Below are 21,593 nucleotides of genomic sequence, written 5' to 3'. Positions count from 1 at the left end.
TGTATGTGGATGAGGCAGGATTCAACCTGAACAAATTTAGATGACGTGGCAGGAACATCATACCCTAGCCAATGTGGATGTGCCAGGCCAGTATGGGGGTAACATAACAACGTGTGCTACAATCTCAGAGTATTGCATAATTCAACATGTTCAGACCATTGGACCCTACAACACAACCCATCTTGTTTATTTCTTGGGGGGACTTTGCAAGCTGCTCATCCCTGAGAATGAGAGGGGAGTGGTTAGGCTCGATTTGCCAAATTATGTGGTAATCTGGGTCAATGTCAGTTTTCACTGTTCCAGACTTTTGCCCGGGAATGGTTTGCTGTGTTCCTACCACCCTGTTCACCCTTCCTCAGTCCAACTGAGGAATTCTTCTCAGCATGCAGGTGGAAGGTGTATGATGGCCAGCTCCATAACCAGTTGTCTTTACTCAAAGCAATGGATGCTGGTTGTGAGGACATCACACCTGAGGATTGCTGAGGGTGGCTGCGACATACAAGGTTTTTCCCTCTGTGTCTTGAGAGGCAAGACATCAGGTGTGATGGCAGCACTTTCTTTGAATGGTCCTCTCTGAGAGTTATATAAAACCTCCATAAGCACTACATACCCACTTCTTAAGCACTATATAGACAGTCATTGGTGCTTATGTCAATAACTGCTGATAGTATGCAACACTTAGTATGCCATGGTGGTGTCACTTTCTGCATCAGTTGTGACATACAGTAACACACCATAAGCCTATTTCCAGTTTTTTGACATAAGGATATAGAAATGTTTCGGTACCACTTATGAATGTGTTTGTACTGATTATGAAGGTGAGTACATTGCTGCACATAGTTGCAATGTTTTTGGTGCATACTACCATAGAAATGGACAAGATGGCGAAACATTTGCAAGATGGCAAGAAATAGTCCTTTTACAAACCTAAAAAATTTCCAGAACAAGTTCTGACCCCAGTTCTAGAGCTCTCATTATCCAGCTTCCACTCTTTAAATAGACTTAAAAAAAACACAGTAACTGTCCCCTCCCCATCTGCCCCTACCACCAGACAGAAATATCTTGAAATTAGTCAATTTTGTTTGAAATCATTTTTGTGTTTTTCTGGAGAGAGGGGAGGAAGGAGATCTTTCAAAATGACTGCCCTCAATGGGAAATTCCTCAAGTAAATACCCATTCTACCACAAAGCGTTCATGTCATAAACAAAAATACTCTGTATGATTCAATAATGGACAAGAGCAATATCAGGTGATATCACATGATAATCATAATGTCTATCTATGAAGTCACTGAACAAACAAAAACAGTCACTATGCTGTATGTTCATGTAGCTGAAGGAAGTGAAACTTTTTTCCAACACAAAAAATGCTTTCAGAATATTTAGTTTGAATTCTCCTTTTTAGTGAACAAGAATATATGTACTCGAAGAACAGCTGACGTCCATCAGCTGAAGTCCAATTTTCCAATTATTTTGTCTGAAATTTTTACCAAATTTTTATATGCGATCATCTGCCACCTACTGGCCAAAGAATAGAAAGTATCTTCCTCTTTCACACAGGCCTCGCTTCCATGCATCCTGCCTGAAGCATGACTCCGTACCCTTGGCCCTGGAGAACTGCAGGGCCTGCGTTTTATATCTTCATTTTGTTACTCAGCACTTAATTTATCCTTACAGCAGTTTAATACAGCGCTAAATCACATCACCTGTTTACTGGGTCTGAATCGGTTGCAGATTCTCAGGTGAAAACAAAAACCAGCTGACCCTGCAGCTCCCCATGTATGCTAGTATTCGTTACCGCTAAATCTCATGAACCAACAGTACATTCCAGGAAGAGTAAATGTCCCATATTCATATCATAATGGTTTCATTAAAAAAAAAAAAAAAAAAAATACTATACACAAATGATTCCTTTAGGAAGAGGTCACATTTTTTCAATAGTTTCACTTGTAGACAGACAGGTGAAATCATTAGGTCCTAACAGCTGAAAGCATTGTTTTATTTATTTATGTTGTGGAATTCACTGTTCCAAAATTAGTTTAAGGAAAAATACAGAAGAATGTCTCCAACAATCTGGACTGATTCAAGAACGCACACACAAGGTGTACCCAGCAGAGGTGGAAAATCCAGGTTTGGAAAGTCCTTCCCAGTATTTTGTTCCAATCACCTGGATTTGCTCATTAGCACAATTCTTCAACCAGGAGGTAGAACTAATTGTTGAGATCCGCTGGAGTTCATGGGTGAAAATACATCGGAGGATTTTTTGACTCCTGGACTTTCCACCTGTAGTACCCAGGACCGAGATTGAGTTCCTTTGTTTTTTAAAAAATTGAATCTAGTCACTATGTATGTGCATTATTTAATTGAAAACCAATGCACACTTGATCATCTAAATTGTTGTTTTAACGCCATGAGGGATGAAAAAATATTTCTGAGTTACTCTAATTCTCAGTGTCTCAGGTCTGGCCAAAAGTGCTCAGTGCAGTCAAACTACTCAGGTTTTGTTAATGCTTGGATTACACTTCATTTGTTATTCGTTTTCATGAATGTTTTTGTCTTTTAAAAATAGGGCTGTAATTCCTTCATGGATCACCTGATATGGATGTAAGTACCCTAAAATTAAAGCCGACAGTCTACAATTTAACTGCATAGTCATTGTTTTTCAAATCCATTGTGCTGGAGTACAGAGCCAAAACAAACAAAAATGTGTCACTGTCCAAATACTTTGATTGAACTGAATATCATTTTTACCACGTCGCTTAATTGCTCTTTATACTTATGTATTTTTGTTGTGAAGTGCTTTGAGCTTCAACTCATTGTATGAAAAATGCACAGTACAAACACTGTATTAACCATATGCAAAAATTAACACTGATAATCCACTTGTGAAATTTAGGTTTGACCCAAACCGACAAGAGGCCCTCCAGTGTGGAGTATGACCTCATTATGTACGGCTAAGTCAAACGGCATTTGCGGTAAAAATGAGAAAGTGTCCAGAGCGGATCTTTTTTTGACACGGTATGTCTGTTTCCCTTGTCTGTCATTTTAGCTTTGCCAGAAGTGGGCAAAAATGGTGCCATAAATAATGAGTATAAGCAAAGACTGAGTATGTTCGTTGAGTTTGTTTATTCCCTATGAAATACCATTCAGTTTACCATGAAATAATTTGATGCAATGGTTTATACACACAGGACTTCTAAAATTCTAGAAAAATCTACAACAAAAGACATATATTCTAAAACAAAGGAAGAAATGGGTAGAAAACAAGACCTAGACCTAGATTTTTCCCTGGTAACAGTATTATGTTCTTGTACCTGAAAAACAAGTATTATCTACCATCTATTAGCATCTTCAATATATATTCTCTATTATACATAGTGTGTGTATATTTATATATTAATATACAGTAATCTCTACCACCTCCAACCCCCATCATTCATTCAACTAAGTAATAGTAGCACAATAAAGGATTATTCATTTACAGTGTACATTCATTCTTTTGTTACAATATAAATGCACTTTTACAGCAGGGCAAACAATACAATTTATTTAAACGGCTGAAAAATATTTACTTGGAATCACAAAGTTAATCATTCCTGTTAGTACTTGTCATTATTGTCAATAAATCTAAGTATCTTGAGGAAAAAGGGCCAGTTTTAAAATGGTATCCTGAACAAAACTGTTTTAAACAGCAAATGAGTCCAAAGAAGTCTCTGTGGCTCTCCAGTTTTAAAAAAATGATGAGGAATACAAATTTTCAGAATATGTCCTTAACCTGCACATGCAGTCACACATTTTAATAGTAAAATATTTTCCTGAAGGCATTCTCTAAGACTCAATACTGACTGACGAGAACTGTTTAGAAACCTGTTCCTTCTCTGTATGTATGCACGCAGGCACGCACGCACACACACACACACTCACACAGTCTGTGGTTTGCACACCAAAATACAATAATGTAAGCTGGAATGTTCATTTAAAATAAAATTGAAACCTATTGGGTTCACAAGAGTGGAAAAAAAGGGAGCTGGGAACAAAAAGCATCACTGAATGACAGTCTTCTCCATCCTGTTGGCCAAACTCAAGCTGAGTGAGCTTGGTCCAAGTTGGCACACATTTGTGTAATACAGTTTTTCTTTTTATTCTAATGTGGAGACACACTGGCCTGATCTAGTCTGCAGCACACAAAAAGAGTTGCAGAATAAAAAGAGATGGAGAGAGAAAGAATAGCTGAGAAGCAAACAACTTTTGAAAAATAATTTGTTTTTCTTTCACTTTGATGGTGGTGGCACGCTTCTGTTCACAGTACTTCTGCATCATTACGGTTAGGCACCAAACACTGCTAATATAGTTTGGTAAAAAAGTGTGCTCTTGTATATGTGTGAATGTGTGTGTGTGTGTGTACACGTTGGTGTGCAACTGACAAAAGAGCCGGTCAAGCAGCAATAGAGGGTAGCCAATCTGGACGTACCGTATCATCAATACAACGAAAAAATAAAAATTAAACCAATTATAGTGCACAGGATACATTTTTTTTGTGCAAATCTGCCATTTGACCGTAGTCTTCTTGTGCATCTCCTCAAATGGACGGATACACAGACAGACAGACAGACAGACAGACACATTTCCACACTGGCACAGAGAGGGCATGGCTGAGTGGCGATCCAAATTTCCAGACAACACTGCAAGCAGTTCTCCCTGAATCAAACACTGATCGTAGATAGACAGACACGCATGCACTCACATGCACAGGATAAACAAGGCCCAGAGGCCTGTTATCTTAGGAATGACTTTGGCACTGCCCGGCGGACAAAACGTGCATGTTCTAGCACAGCACTACAAAGACCCAGTACAAACCACACACACCTGGCTGAGAGGACTGGGTGTGAACACAAACATGCACACAGACACACATACGCAGACACACATTGGCCACATTACCTAAAGCTGCATTACAAATTGTGCAGATGGTGGTGAAGTGGTGGAGGTGCTACGCTTCTCTGAGGAGTGACAAGACAAGACAAGAAAATTCACTTGTACTTTCATGTCCTCCATTATGGGTCAGCTGACAGCTTTGTGCACAAGCAATTTTGAAAAATCTTTTTTTTGATGGGGTGAAAAAACAAATCCATTCTATGCAAGTGGCACACAAAGGTCATGTCTGAGAAGCAGGAACAAGCAAACAGCATGTTTTATACTGCCTGAATTATGATACAAAGAAAGCAAACACACACACACACACACACTCTCCCTCATGTATTTTGTGTATATATGTATGTATGTAAGGTTTACACAGATGTGGCAGAAGGGTGGCCTTAAGCCCCTCCCCCTCCACTGGGTAGCCACGCCCACTGCTAAGCAATGCATTTAAGCCATCGCCTGCACCAGTCTCTAAGTCCCAGTCCTGGCTCAGTTACAATGATCCAGAAAATAATTTTGTTAAAAAGAAAATTCTGATTCTTAAAAAAAAACATCATCTTGATAAAAGTTACTCATAAACTAGATGGCAAAAGTTACAAAAAATGAGTTAAATTAATAATAATAATAATAATAATAATAATAATAATAATGAAACTGCAAATCCCCCCTCTATCCGTGAGTTTCACCTCCAGCCACAGGCTCCATGCTCTTGCTCGCACCTGCAGGTTACAGCAAAACAGCCGGTTAAAACTGGCAGAGGCTGAGCTGCTACAAACAACATGCTAGGGCACGATCAGGTGCCTGACACATCCTGTACAGTAATGTAGATAAGCGGGCAGGAAACCCTGGTCCTGGAGCAATTTTTTTGGCCGATACTCCTTTCCAATCCCCTAACAGGATTAATCATTAGGCTTACTGACAGCAGGTGACCGCCTGCTACAGGTATCACCATTCAGACTCAGACGTAATTATCCATCAAACTATGCAACTGAGCTTGGATGGGGGAAAAAACTAAAACATAAAGGTCTCTTGCACTCTAGGAACAGGGATTCCTAACGCTGAGGCACACAACCGACATGTCTTTTCATGTTGGCAGACAACATATGCATGAAGTGCATCAGAGAAATACGATCCGACACCAAACTCACAGCCCTCTGGCACCATGGCTTCGGTATAAAAAGGAACAGACAGGAGAAAATATAATTACTCAAAATATCACAAAGGGAGAGAGAAAGAGAGAGAAAGTGTGTGTGTGTGTGTGTGTGTGTGTGTGTGTGTGTGTGTGTGTGTGTGTGCGCGCATGCTCAGTCTTCACTATACCCACCCATAACACACCTCAGTTGGGCCACTGAGATATAGGCCTATCGCTTTAATGGAATGTTATGTCTAGTGCTGGACCAACAGCAATGCGTGTTATTCTCTGAGGCCTACAGCCCACAAAATCAACATTTTTATGTGGCAAAGACACATTTGTCAATAGACCATAGACTGTGCCGCGATGCGCCATGTCTACTACGGACTGAGTCCACACAACGCAACAAAGCGCAGGACAGATATGGATGAATATTTCAACTGGAACACTCAGCGTGCTTGACAGAGCAAACAAAGGTAGCATTTACCTCAGTAGTTCTCAATTTTATCAAAAAAGGAAAAGTGAACAGGGAATTCTATGGGTGATCAGACCAAAGGGAGAGAGGGAAAGGGTGTGGGAAGAGAAACAAGAGGAGAAAAAAAGAGAAAGGGAAGAAAAAAAGAGAGAAAACAGTCTTAGTTCAGCTGAAGAAAGGAAGGGTGCAAAACTTAAAGATTTTTAAGTAACATAATCTTTTTTCCCCCCCTTTCATTCTTTGATCAGGACCTGATCAAACTGTTGCTCTGTCTAAGGAAAGCAATGATTTTATAGAATTATATATTCCTGTTTTTCATTTCAAGTTCTGTATCATTTCAACTGTATTATTTTGTACACCCTTGATACCAACAACATTTGCTGCTGCATAAATTCCACACAGTAGGAAATAATAACCAAACCTCGGTGAAAATAATTTTCACCCTTCAGACCCTTTAGAAACCAGTAAAATCCCTGCAGTTTCCTGATAATTTTAAAAGACATTTTAATCAGTATTCACAAAAAAATATTTATTAATACGACTGTATGTTTTGGCTATTGCAAAGGCAAAAATAAAACCCATACACGTATTATGCTTTCAATGTTAGAAACTTAATGTATGGATGGACAATGTTTCCTCTGCTGAAAAAGTTGTCTGTGGGTGGCTGGGTGGCCCATTCAATTCAAGCACCACGTTGCGGTGCATGTATGAGCCTCACAACCTCATTGTGCGTTTCAGAGCAGAACCGGGGACATGCGTAAATACAGTTGCAGACGATTGGCTATTTTAAATTGGTGTGGAAATTGGACATGTTCAGTACCAAAAAAAAAAAAAAAAAAGGCGGGTACCAAATACACACACACACATATATATATATATATAAATAAAACAAAAGGTTGTCTGCATACAGTAAGTGTAAAACACTGGGAGCACAGTGTAAGGGCTTTCTTACTTGTTAGTTTGTCGACCTAACACCTTACCCTGTCTCTCTCTCTCTCTCTCTCTCTCTCATTCTGTAATTCTCTAACTCTCTAAGTGACCTCCCCATCCCCAGCCCCCATACCTGGGTTGGTGTTCCTCTCATTTAGCAGCTTGGTCTGGCTGTTGGGCAGGACTTTAATTTCGGGGGGGTCAGGGCTCTGAGCCACACGGGAAGCCATCACGGCGTTGAGGTACTGCAGGCGTGTCACCTGGGAGGGGGTAGGGGGGGGTGATCAGGGTCTCATACACAGGCTGCATCATTACACTCCCACACTGGGGTCAATATCAAATATTAAAGAAGTCAAATATTACATAAAGTAAAAAAATGAAATTAATATTACATATATGTAAATTATATCATTTTCCCCCTTTAAGATGTTTACATTTACATATTTATAAAACATGAACTGGTAATATTACTATCACTGTAATTTTCGGTGTACTAAATATGTTTCTAGCACACAAGATCCTGCTTTAGAGATGTTGGTTGGTGGTTTTGGATGCTGCATGTTTCATGTTGGCTGTGTCTGTGGTTGTGGATGCTGCATGTTTCATGTTGGCTGAGCCTGTGGTTGTGGATGCTGCATGTTTCATGTTGGCTGAGCCTGTGGTTTTGGATGCTGCGTTTCATGTTGGCTGTGTCTGTGGTTGTGGATGCTGCATGTTTCATGTTGGTTGTGTCTGTGGTTTTGGATGCTGCATGTTTCATGTTGGCTGTGTCTGTGGTTGTGGATGCTGCATGTTTCATGTTGGCTGCGTCTGTGGTTGTGGATGCTGCATGTTCCATGTTGGCTGCGTCTGTGGTAGTGGATGCTGCATGTTCCATGTTGGCTGCATCTGTGGTTTTGGACGTAGCATGTCGGCAGCCATGTCAGTGCAGCAGGTCTCACTCTGATGAGCTGCAGGTCAGTCAGCGCACGGACGGTGTAGTCGGGGCAGTAGCTGGACGGACTGGATGCCTCCCCAAGCTCAAAGGGGTCCCTCGGGGAGGGACGCTGTGTGGACACGGGGGACTGATGCACTGAACAGACAGACAGACGGATACACACACATACAAACATATATAAATATAAGCACACACATATGCAACGATACACATAACATGTATGTATGCATGCAAATTCAGACACATGCACAATAACATGCACAGTACACAGTGTACGAAAAATTAAATGACAATAAAACATTACTTTTATCAGCATTGGGATCTCCCAAGTTTTAAAAAATATGACTTTTCCTTTGAAAAATATCTCGTTTTGGGTTCAATTTTGAGATCGTTCTTTTCAAAATCAACTTAATGAAAACTAAACAATTCCATTTTAAAGAGATCAGATACACAATAAAAATATTTCAGTATAAACTATTTGATGAACAAACCATTGTCTCACAGAACTTTGCCTTCCTCAAAGTTTGACAGATAAATTTCACGTTGACTGAACAACCAGTGTTTCATCCTTCCTTTATGTGCCGTGGTGCATGCAATTCTCTGACCTACCTGAGGAGGGCACAGTCAATGCAGACACGCCATAGTACGTGAAGGCCCCATTCTCAAACTTGAGGCCCTCCTTGCCGATTTCTACTTCCACACGACCCTATGGGTGAAACACAGCAGAGGTGAACTGAAATGCCATCCAAAACTTCCTTGTCTGCGTTCAGTCAACACTTGTGCTTCATTTTTACTCATGAGCAAATTCAAGCAATGATTCCGGGATGAGTTCATAAATCACCAACCTGAATTACGTAATTGTGACATGAAGCTAATGTAACACTTGCATTTATTATGGAAGTCAATGTTCAGAACAAAAGTTGACTGAATCCTGGCCTAAATCTTTACACAATATAAACTCGTAAACCAGATCAAATGTATTGCATTTATATACTATGAATCATAAAATATCATCAATTTGGCTATTTACCCTTTAAAAACAAGTTTTGTCCTAATAGATTTAGTATATTGGGTCTTTCCTCACAGCACATTCTTGTTATACAAGGAACCTGTTTAGTTGCCCTTCTTTGTGTTTGTTTATTGTAATCAGATGTCACCCAGAGCACGCGAGGCTGGTTACCTGCAGCAGCAGGATGAAGTAGTCCACAGGGTGGTTGCGGGTGTACAGGTAGTGATCGGGACTCAGTCTATTTCCTGGGTCAAACTTCACCTCCTGGTTGACACTGGGGTGCCGCAGGAGGTGGAACAGCACCCTCTCAGACATGCGCTGAGGACTGAAGTGTTCCACCTCTAGGAATGGAGAGAAACAGAGTGGAAGGGGGAGTAAGTGCAGAGCGTGGCCTGTGTATTTGCATGCATACGTGTGTGAGCGTGTGTGCTTTGTGTACAAGAGTTTGCACAAGTACAATGTGCATGTACGTTTCCAGTTGCAAGAAAATCTCATTTCAGCACAGTGACTATACACAACATGCAGTCAGTTTTGGGGACCATGGAACCCTATCCATGTTGCCCTGAAGGGGGGACACAAGACCACACTGATTCTGACCTCGGGACAGGAAGCGATGCGTGGCGAGGAGTAGCTGGGGGGAGGTGCGGATTTTAGGCTCCCCCTCGGGCAGCTTAAAGAGGGAAAACTCCTCATGGACGGTCCGGGGCTCCAATGGGATCTCCAGAGGGGCGAGTGGACGCTTGACCTTGGTTTCCACTGCAGGAGGCATGGGGGGGTGGGGGGTGGGGGGGGGGGCAGGGGGTCATGGTTTTGACAGCAAGGGAAGGGTTTGACAGTAGTGAAAGGTGGGGGGGATGGTATTCAAGGCAGAAGACAGAATTCAGTTTAGTGTCAATTTATTCCTTTCTGTTCGGTACACTGACTAGTCCTCAATACTGCTTTACAAAATAATACAATCAATTATCATTAGGGGTCCCAGCAGCGAAGCTGTTTGAACTCTATGGTATCTGTTAGGATTATTATTATTATTATTATTATTATTATTATTCTCCGCTAAAAGTGTCTGAGGCTCAGCAACCATAAGTCCTAGAGCAACCAAAATTGGTAGGTGGGTTCCTATGGCCCCCCACTACTCAGGCACTAAAAACCACCTATGTCGGCCAGATGGTGGCGCTATAACAAAGGGTCATGCGTAAAAGGCCATAGCTCCCACACCATAAGTCAGATCAACATAAAACTTCATCGACCTATGCATCCATGCTCTACAACTTTGCTATTGGGACTACCTATGTCTGCCATATTGTTTGCCCACCATGTTGACTTTTTAGTTGAGGCGTGGAGGCTTTCTCCGCTAAAAGTGTCTGAGGCTCAGCAACCATAAGTTGTAGACCAACCAAATTTGGTAGGTGGGTTCTTATGGCCCCCCACTACTCAGGCACTACAAATCACCCAGGTCGGCCAGATGGTGGCGCTATAACAAAGGTCCATAAGTCAAATCAACATAAAACTTCATCGACTGATGCATCTGAATGTGCTCTACAACTTTGCTATTGGGACCACCTATGTCCGCCATATTGCCTGCCATTTGGACTTTTTATTAGTTGGGGTGCGGAAGAGCTGTAGCTCCAAATCTAAAGTGTTAGGACATCTAGTAAACTCCTTTACGGCAAGCGGCTAGAAGATATCCATGGCGACGCAACTAAGTAATCCGACACCGTCAGGTCTAGTTTTATCAGTGAGGGGAGGGTCTGAACTTCATAATGGACAATATTATCTATCTGGGCATTCATAAAAATATGCTTTCACCACTCAAAAGATCGTATTCCGTCATAGCAACAAGATAAACCCGAAAAATAGCCCTAAGATATGCCAAGATACCAAGATTAAATTAACGTATTCTGAACAGTGATTGTACATATATGGAATATTAATGTGATATATTGGCTGTTTTTGTGACCTTTTAGCTCGCACTTTCCCAAAATTCCATCAACGATAAGATCGGGACTCCAACGGCACCTAAAACCGATAGATTTCACTGAACATCCGACTGTTTACGTTTATGGGGTTCTGAACTAGTGACATCATAATAACTCTTACTGGTTGATTTTACACGCCTATTTATGGCAGTTGGTTCTCTCAGAATTCTGACTGATAGCCAGGTCAGTATTTTCACTGGACACTTGATACATCCCGCTTTATAACTTCAAAGTCCCAAGTCATTTGTGAATGGTTTAAATGGATTTTGAAAGTAGACACTTCATGCTACAATCATGGTAACAGAAATGAGCGTGCTGTGAAGTTTAGGTAGAAAACAACAAGGCTGAATTCTTCTGACGCAATTTACATGGCAACTATACGTTCAGATCGCCTAGTTTCACTCACTGTGGCCAAGCAGATTCGATAACGTTTCAGAAAATATAGGGTGACCATATTTTGGTTTTCAAAAAAGAGGACACTGCGGGCAGGATGGCGACATGGGGCAGACAGACACCCGCAGTGAGCGGAAGGTTGGGGCTGGGGGGGGGGTTTACCTAGCAAGTTTTCAACGCAGGTTTTCGCCACAATCAGTTAGTAATGAGCTAATAACGGTTACATCACCGCCGTTTGTGGTGTTCACTCGCTGGGTGATGCTGACATAAAATTTTCCCCAACCATGAAGACTGCCTTACTTGTTTACATTTGGACAGATGTGGCTCGTGGGTAAATTTATCGCTGTTTCCGTCGCAGCACTTTCCTATGATTTCTTCTTACCGTGAAGAGTGCCTGACCCGCAACCGTAGTAATGTGTTAACACTAAATTTTACGACAACGCTAGCTAACATTTTGAAAGTCACGTTAAACAAGTAGAAATTAATGCCATCAGCGGTGATTAACAAACATACCAAGTATTTTAATAATGGATGTGCAGGCGTGGGTTTCGAATTATTTGTATTTTCTTGTAGACCATTAAGAGCAATGGAGAAGAGCCAACGTCCTAATTGTCAAATTATCTGTACCCACCGCTTACAGCAAAGTGCTAGTTATTTTTGGCTGGACTGCAATAGCGGGGCAGTCCTTAAAACCATATACAAGGTTTTGACCTGGTCTTGTTTTTAAAGTGAAAGAAAACCACTGGGTGCCCTAGTGACACGTGCTGAGCTGAAAAATGAGCAGGCAGAAAATCCCTTAAACTGATTAACGTTATTATTGGTGTCAACTTGTTTTTAATTATTGTACTTGATTAGAAATGACATATTACTAAATATGATAGAGACACAAGTCATTGCTTAAAAATACAAAATGCTTTTGGCATTAATTTGAGCCCATACTAGCCAGTTAAATAATGTGTGTAATAGAACAAACTTTGCCACGCCAAATTGCCACGATAAAAACTCTCTCTCTCTCTCAACCAAAATATAACATAAGCTGTGTTTTCCATTTGATTTGTCAGTTGTTGTGCATATTATTATTATTGCTATTATAATTATAATTATTGTTATTTATATCGCAACAATCATAAACCAGCCAAAAACATTAATGTTACATTAACTGGGGTGGGCACCTCAGTAAGAGAATAATACTTGTGTGATTTACCGGTACTTTGCATGACAAACCCACCCCAACACACTCTCTCTCACACACACACACACACACACACACACACACACACTAGTTGCCCCACTCACTGTAGCCATCGGACTCGTCCAGGATCTCGGACTTGATGATCTCCTCAATGACGTCCTCCAATGTGACCAGACCCAGCACCTCATAGAAGGGATCCCCCTCCCCCTCATTGTTTACCTTCTGTACTATGGCCAGGTGAGAATTACCTGTGAGAGAAAGACAGACAAACAGTGGATAAGGGGAAGGAGGGAGAAACCATATCATATTGTTCCAATGCCGCTGCAAATTTTGTTGCAACAACCCCTCGGTCAGTAGTTTCAGTATGAAACTGAAAATACTTTCTTTGAATAGCTACATTTTACCAATTTTGCAGGAGAATGTTTTAATTGCAAGAAGAGTGAACGACAAAGTTTAAACAAAGCCCTGTAGTAGGGTTTTGTGAGCATGTATGACATGGTGTGCTAATCTACAGACTTCAAGAATCTTTTAAGCGCCCTCACCTTTCTTGAACTCCTCAAGCATGGCATCCAGTTTGGTGTCATTGAAAACAAAGTGCAAAGGGTGGTTGTAGAACTTTGTGATGGTGGTCATTGGCGTACAGTCATCTGGGTCCACCAGAGCTAGGTCCTTGACATACAGGATTTCCACGATGTTCGAACGCTCTTCCTCGTACACGGGAACCCGCGTGTAACCACTCTGCATAATCTCCGACATGGTTCCGAAGTCCAGCACAGCGGTGGAAGGAAGCATGAAGCAATCTTTCAGTGGAGTCAGGATGTCCTCCACCGTTTTGGTCCTTAGGGCACCGCGGCTGAACTCTTCCTTGACAAATTCGTTGTATGGGTCGTTGACGTTGGTCCTGATCATCTCCATGGTCTTCTCGCGCACACTGCAGGTGTTGATGTCGCGGCGCAGGGCCAGATCTAGAAGCAGACCCAGCGGGCAGGACAGCGGGCAGGTCAGCACCATACAGACCTGAGCTAACCACGTAATGTTCGGCGCGATCTGGAATCCGTAACCGGAGCATATTACGTGCGGTAGCAATTCGGCCAAAAGAAAGATTATGAGACCACACACGAACACAGAGAGCACAACAGATCCCAGGGCGCGGTAGAACAAAATTCCTAGAGCGGAATGACCCACTGCGCAGGTAAACAACAGAGCGCATGCCAAGAAATTGCCTCGTCTTCTCACTGGCTCCAGTCGCTTTGCAGTCCGCTTCTCTTTCTCAGATCCACAGCTGTGCAGCACGTACAACTCCAACGGATCCAACCATAACAAGCTCAGATTTAGACTTCTAAACACCGCACAGCCACAAATTATCGACACGATACCCACCGCCAAGCCCCATGCCGGAATGTAATCGCTCGCGCGTCCAAGGTCTTTCACAATACGCAATCTGTCTGGACCCAGGGATACCCACTTGACGCCTTGTAGGACGCATACGTGATGGTATCCCGGATTGGTCTCATCTCCTACCCCGGATGCAGCAGAGGCGCTATCATCGGTCGCCTGGACCGTTATCAACCCACTGTTCTCCTCATCCGCACTGAACGTTCCCGTGACTTGGAACGCAGTAGAATTCCGGCGGTATTCCTTCTCGCACGGGTCTGCTGCATCTCCTACAGCACCTGCCTCCCCCTCTGCAGCTTTAGCGAAAGCAACCCACGGCCAAGTTCTATTATACAGGTGAGAACCAAACAATCGCAGCTGGAAATTGGCTCCGTACTGCGCTACGATGATCCGATTCTGCATAAATACCTGCGCCGGAGGCTCCTCCAGACGCAGCCCAAGAACCTGCGGGGCTTCCTGACTGCAGGCGCCGAAACCGAACCCGCAGAAGAACAATATCGTCAACAAGAAACGTAAGTCTGCCAAGCTGACCACCATATTGGAATTGGGCAGCTGGGCTCTATGAATCATGTGACACATGCCCTGAGTTGGATCTACATGCTCCCTGACGTAAAACGGATCGCATAACACGTTGAAGGAAACCGTTTCGCTGTGGTCGCCATTTCGGATCTTCTAGCCTTGAACACAAGAAAATCTGTCAGTCGTCAGGGAGCCACAATGGAGGCCATTGCTTACACAATCCTAACGCCCACTTTTAAGAACCGGCCAATTTTTGACGACAAATATTAACTTCCAATAGAAATAACTCAAGGCATATGGCCCGCCTTACTTTGTCGGAATAGGTGAAAGGGTCTCGTAAACAAGTTACTGTACTTAAAGGAGCCGTGCCAATTGTACTACTGTAAAACAATAGCTTTGTTATTACTCCATAAAGTTTCATCTATTCAGTCGTTCAAATAAAAATGGTCTGGCAATGTCTCAGAAGTATAAAAGCACACCTTAGTAGCAGGTCGTGCACGGATAGTTTGTTCATTACGCAAAAACACTGTAAATAATTTCTGAGATAATCTTGCAGTCACCGAGTAACCACAACGAAAACAAACTCTCACAGTTGTATTCACGTTTAGCACAGTCCACAGTTAGTCATTTAGAACTCCATCTCACCTTTACTACATGGTGCCAAAGTGCATGGAAATGCTCTAGTTTGGAGGAATAACTAATGACTGAATCTGCAAGCAGGAAAAGAGTATTTTCACTTGCACTACAAGGTGGGAAACGGCACATTGTCTACTGTGCATATAGCCGTTAAGTACAATTCTTGCACATGCAATCCGGAATGAGCTGCATGAAACTGGTATGCCATGATTCGGTCAGGACAGATGAGGAATAAGTTATTAATATGAATTTAAATTTGGCCAGCCACTACCAGGTCCCTTCCTATTACACATTTTCTGCTCCTGTACGTACCTATTTAGGCCATGACATCACGATAGCGCTATAAAAAATCTGAAACAGTCAAGATAAGGAAACAGAAGGAGAAACCCATCTGAGTGAAGGGTGAGTGGAAACTCCAATAGTACTACTGCGCATTTCTAACCAACACTGTTGAGACAAGAGCAGCTTTTACTTATTAGGAGGTTGGTCTGGTACAAGCACACTTCCCCAATGGACTTTGGTAGCAACAGAAAATACAACTAGAATGTGTAAAAATATAACAGGACAGTGAACATAACAGGCAATAAAACAGATCACATTTTTTTCTTTTTAAAGTAGAGAAATATATCTCAGTTTATTAATATCATCTTCATAATATTCTTTTTTTTTCAAAACTTTAAGACAGTAATTATAAAACAATATGTACACATTGGTTTAAATGAACACATGCCAGGGAAAATGGAGGTACACTACATTTACACTTCAAGCATAACTCCCATCTGTGCTCTGCCCCCCTTCCCAAAATAATGTTAAGAAAACAAAACAAACAAAAAAAAAAACAATAATAGTGCTTTTCACAATTACTGACATCCTACTTTTTACAGTACAAAAGTAACTTCTCAGAACTTGAACATGTCAAACTCTACAATCTGAAATATCTCAAAAAACATCATTACAACCATGGAAATATGGCAAGACATTCATACCAGAAAAATAAATAAATCGATACATAAATAAAGAAGCAAACAAATAAAAAATAAAATAATTAAATTTCATTTCTTCATTTTATTTGCAAGAGTGGGAAATATGACAGATTAAAAAAAGGTAAATAAACAACAAAAGACAATGATGACTTGCTTTTTAGTTCCAAATATAATACATGTCTCTACCATAGAGTGGTACTGTGACTCCAACAGTACCACTCTATGGCAGAGACATGTATCATTTTAGTCCCCAATATGATACATGTCTCGACCATAGACTGGTACTGGGAGTCCAAACGAACAGGGGTTGGTCTGAAGCACAAGTGACAGGGTTAGACTGAAGCATTTCCATGGAAATGGCTGTTTGTACCGTTCCTACACCTGGGACACCTCCTTCCCTGCTAAAGTGCTTATCTGTGTGAGTCCAGATGGCCAAAAAGAACATTGTTTAAGCGGGGACATAAGGCTCTGTGACCCCAGGAAGAGTGCGGGAAGAAGGAGAAGGCTGGGTCACTTGACTTGTCACGCCAAGGTGGGAGCGCAGTAAAAACGAGCAGCGTTTGGTGAGGGGGGGTGAATTTCTGTTCTCTCATTTTTGACTTATCTATAATACTTTCTTTGCACAGCAAAAAGTACACTGGCTGAAGGTGCAACAGCACTGTCAAGGGATTCAAACTGGCAACCTTTGGGTGGGTTACCTAATCCAACGTCCCTACCATGGTTACAAAATTTCATGGTCATTAATTATGACTGAGACACTGCACCACAACAATACAATTACAATGAAAAACATCAAGGTGAAAAGGTAACAGGGAGAAAATACTGGACCAGTAAATTAATAACATGGAAAAAAGGAAGTACAAACAATCAAGAAGTCAGTCATTAGTGATTTGCTGCTTTTTAAATCCCGCCCAGAAAGGAAAATGACTAAGTAGTCAACTCTGGCGCACTGAAATCAAAGGCATCTGCCATGAGATATTGAGATGTACACAGTCCCTTGACATATAAATAAATAATAAATAAATAAATAAATAAATAAGGAGCGAGGGCAGCACACAGTTGTAAGGGTGGTTACACTGACGTGGTGTGTGTGGTTGAATTTCTCTTTGTGGAAAATGGGCTCTGTGCCTGGAAGTGCACCTCTAAATTTTAACCCTCACCTCATTGTAATCATCAACTGTGTGCTAACACCAACCTCGGCTCCAAAAAATAAAAATAAATAAATACGAATGAGTAAATAAAAAAAACCTGGATCTAAACTCCCTTTCTGCCACATTCCTCAGAAGCAGAAGGTTTTGGAAAAGCAGGATTAACGTACCAAACCAAACCCCCAAGTTCGTGTACAAAGGGATTTCAATGTTAAGCTGGGCAGCGGGAGTACTCTTTCCTACCTTTGCCCAGTCAGCAAGACGCTGTTTCACTGTGCAGAGTGAGGAATGCATCTCGGCTACCGACCACTGCATGGGGAATAGAGAAAGGGGGCTGGGTGTGTTCAATCAAAGCACAAAGTGATTTCCCGTCAGCTGTTAACAGCAGTACTTTTCATCTTAAGCTCAAGATGAAATAAACAGAAACCTTGTGCAAGTACTGAAAAAAGTAAAAAATGTGCTACTTTAAAATGTGTTACTGTGAGAAACAAGGCTAAAACCACTCTGCGCTTTAATTGAACAGAATAGACATAAAAAAACACTTGCACAACACAACCTTTCCATTAAATGTGACACACGAACAAACGACGACAAGAATGCAAATTTGGTTGTCCTTTTAGAGTTGTTTTTTGTTTTATGCTTTATCAGAGGCAACATTCATGAAACACTTGCGCAACCATGCAAAGATTAGTCTAATGCATGTTTCTTTAAACATATTATATACAATAAATTTATTTTTGGCTGTGACAACAGCCCCTGGGAACAGCAGTTTCCCTCACTGATGCTGACTGCTTGACTGACTGGTTCCCCCAAAGCAACAACAGTACCTTAGTGTTAACACTAGATGACATAAAGGCACTAATAAGGAGACACCACATCATATTCTCAGACCCTGGAAACAGTCTAATCTTGTATTTTTTTCTTTTTTAGCAACACCCATTTGAGGAAACTGAGCAATAATTTCACATTTTTTTAGCACATCAGATATTTGTAAGTGTACTAGTACTTATTTTAAACAGAACCTTCATCCCATAGGATATCGTTTATTAATGGAAGTGCTTCTTAAACAAGAATACTTTTCTCCACCCTACTTCAAAAATATGATCTCTTTAGCTGATTTTGCACCGCATGGTACTGGCTCAACTCGACTCGACTCTACTCGACTTTTTTGGTTTTACATTGGGCAAAAGTTGTGGATAGTACCTGGTACCTGGTACTTTTTTGGTATCACCTCCGTCGAGGTTCCAAGTGAGCTGAGGCAATACCAAAAGGTGACGTGAAAACACTGCAGACCACTGATTGGTCAGAGCAACGCGTTTCATGCGGCGTCGCTAATAACGACCAGCTACATTGACGGGGGTACTATCTGCAGTGGAAAACGAAGTAGCCTACCTGGTACCAAAAGCGAGTAGAGTCGAGTCAAGTTGAGCCAGTACCATGCGGTGGAAAAGTGGCTTTTTACAAATGTAGTGACTTTTTTTTACAGATGTAGATTTCCAATACAGTATTTCACATCCATTTTCCAGATGCCCTTAATCACTGAAATACACCAGCAGTAAAAAAACAAAAAAAAAACAAACCATCAGTTATCAATTTACCTGCTGGAAAACTGTGACCCAGTTAAACAGTAGCTATGTGAGGGTCAGGTTGAACCACTGGCCCCTGGAATAGGACAAAATATTCTTTGGAATGCCATAGCTTCACTTCCAAGGCAGAGTCCATTTGTCACTGGGGAGGTGCACTCTTCATACCTCCCTGTTCTTTTTGAAAAGGAGTTTCCGCCACAGACACAGGTTAATTGACACAGGGACAGTAACTCTGAATATGAGCCATCTGCCATCTTGGTTACTGCTGGCACAGTGTCTTTGTCCGAGGGGAGAACAGGTAGGAATCCTGGATTTAAGAAGGACCTCCCCCAAGTGGACAAATTATGTTACAACATCTACACCAGTGTACTTGACCTTGACCAAACAAAGAACAGTAATTAAACAAAATCACTTTTATCACCTACATCTGTAGCCATAGGCACTACTTGACCAGATGCTTGATCACCTGAATAATTACACTTCCATTTATGTTTTGATCAAATAAAACACCGCAACATAGGAGAGGTGGGGAGACTCAACACTGACACAGCATTGAAGAAGGCCCACACAATGTCTTACCCCCCCCCCAACCCCCCACCCAAAACAAACAAACGCAAACCTAGAAAAACACAACAGCAACATCAGCAATGAACCACAGTTTAAAGTTACAAACAGTTGATCAATTCCCTTCATAAGTCCATTCATAAGTCCAGTTTAGTCCCTTTCCAATCCTAATATACAGTGCCCCAAAATGGTAGCAGGTCTATATCCTGCCCACAAAGAGCCTTTTCAGGCAGAGGTGATGGGTGACACCTCTCTTCTTCTGGTACAACAAACAGAAGGAGCCACAGATGCACCCCAGTATAAGATACTTCATTCTAAAAAGCAAAATTGCGGGCACAGAAACCCCATCAGCTTATTATATTCTAGCATATATACATAATCTCCAAGCATTACCTCTATTGCTTTGAAACCTCAAAATTTCAACCAACATTGGGATGGGGTTTGGGGGGTGGGGGGGGTAGGGGAATGGGTGGTAAATCTCACAGTCTGATGCGGGCTGGGGTTGGTGAATGGGGTGGGAGTGCTACAAAACTTCACAGTGGTTATTGAAAGTGCTGGAGACCAATACTATGGTATTAAAAAGGGGTACCTCCAATGTCTACCGCACAGTGGGGTAGTCTACTGCTGTAGGGAGTGTACATCTGGCCCATCCGTTCAAGTTCATCCCAAAAGCAGCAGGGACGGGCCAGGGAGTGGAAGGAACCCACAGAAGGACCCAGATTTAGCTTCCCTGTGTGTGCCTGCTTGCTCCCTGACTGCGGAGAAATAAATAAATAAATAAATAAATAAATAAAGCAGAAGCCATGTGGGAGTTCAGTACAGATGGTCCTTAAAGCATTAACTTCACAGATAACAATAAGTCTAATCAAACTGTAGATTCCTTCTATTGCACTAAGGAGAATATTTTAAACTAGCCAAGACTGTAGGGCTGTCGAGGCTGTGTTCGTGTCTTTGTGCCACGGTGGCTGCCACTATCAGCTAATCAGATTGGCAGCCGAAACAAGAAGTCTTTAGCAAGACAAAAAAAAAAAAAACACAATAAAAACGAGTGTAAAACTGAGATAAGAGATTATAAAACAGAATATACAACACACAATAAAATCTCAAGAATATACACATTAAACAGTTTTGCAAAATAAATATAATAAATCTCATATATGATATATATATATCTATCTATCTATCTATATATATATATATATATATATATTTGGGAGGCGGGTGTCCAGGTATATGGGGAGCCTAGCAGCCAGCCACCAGCGCACTCCTAAAGCTTTTCTGCCTCAGCCACTCAAGGCTCATTGCGATACCAAGAGCTGACTTACTCTGAAGGAAGACCAATCATGTTCTGTCAAACATGCCCAAACTTTGCCCTCGCTGCCCAAAAAGGCTGTGCTTTCCCCGCACTGCTACACAGGCCTCTGTCTTCCTAAAGCCCACAGTGGACCCTAAAGACCCTAAAGCCCTCGGTCCAATTTTTGGGGGAAAACATGCCGACTTGGGATTTCTTTGAGGGAATGTATTGCTAGTGTCAGATGAATCACACAACAGAGACATTATGCACACACACACACACAGACACACACACACACACGTTGCCTTGGAGACTGTGAGGGAGAGTGACTCTGTGCTGGTGTAGTGTAAGAGTTACAGCGTGACCCTCTGAAACCCAAAAAAATCATGAGGTTCACAGGAATAGTGTCTGTGTGTATACTAATATATTTGTATAAAACAGTAAATTGATTCTTTCAGTCTCTGTTCTTGCTGATGTGTGCCCCCTTGTGGATGAAGGTGTGTGG

General features: G+C 41.7%; 1 protein-coding gene across 3 annotated transcripts; it reads right to left on the bottom strand.

The window, feature by feature from the left end:
• Positions 1-3,106: 3,106 nt before the first annotated feature.
• On the bottom strand, positions 3,107-15,297 carry LOC118212524 (metal transporter CNNM3). Of its 3 annotated transcripts, XM_035390463.1 has the most exons (9): positions 13,506-15,296; positions 13,068-13,211; positions 10,000-10,158; positions 9,574-9,743; positions 9,003-9,099; positions 8,398-8,528; positions 7,590-7,716; positions 6,539-6,586; positions 3,107-5,638 (listed from the first exon to the last, which is right to left on the bottom strand). In XM_035390463.1, the coding sequence occupies exons 1-8, from the start codon at positions 14,935-14,937 to the stop codon at positions 6,540-6,542; spliced, it is 2,307 nt and encodes a 768-aa protein (XP_035246354.1). In that variant the 5' UTR covers positions 14,938-15,296; the 3' UTR covers positions 3,107-5,638; position 6,539. The 3 variants fall into 3 exon arrangements, with proteins under 3 accessions (XP_035246354.1, XP_035246353.1, XP_035246352.1); XM_035390462.1 differs by having other exon boundaries at positions 3,107-6,586; positions 13,506-15,297; XM_035390461.1 differs by lacking the exon at positions 6,539-6,586 and having other exon boundaries at positions 13,506-15,294.
• Positions 15,298-21,593: the final 6,296 nt, after the last annotated feature.

The sequence above is a fragment of the Anguilla anguilla genome, chromosome 14 (genome assembly GCF_013347855.1).
Source record: "Anguilla anguilla isolate fAngAng1 chromosome 14, fAngAng1.pri, whole genome shotgun sequence".
Taxonomy (NCBI): Eukaryota; Metazoa; Chordata; class Actinopteri; order Anguilliformes; family Anguillidae; genus Anguilla; species Anguilla anguilla.
The sequence above is the reverse complement of the archived record's forward strand: the minus strand, read 5'-3'. Positions and strand labels throughout refer to the sequence as shown.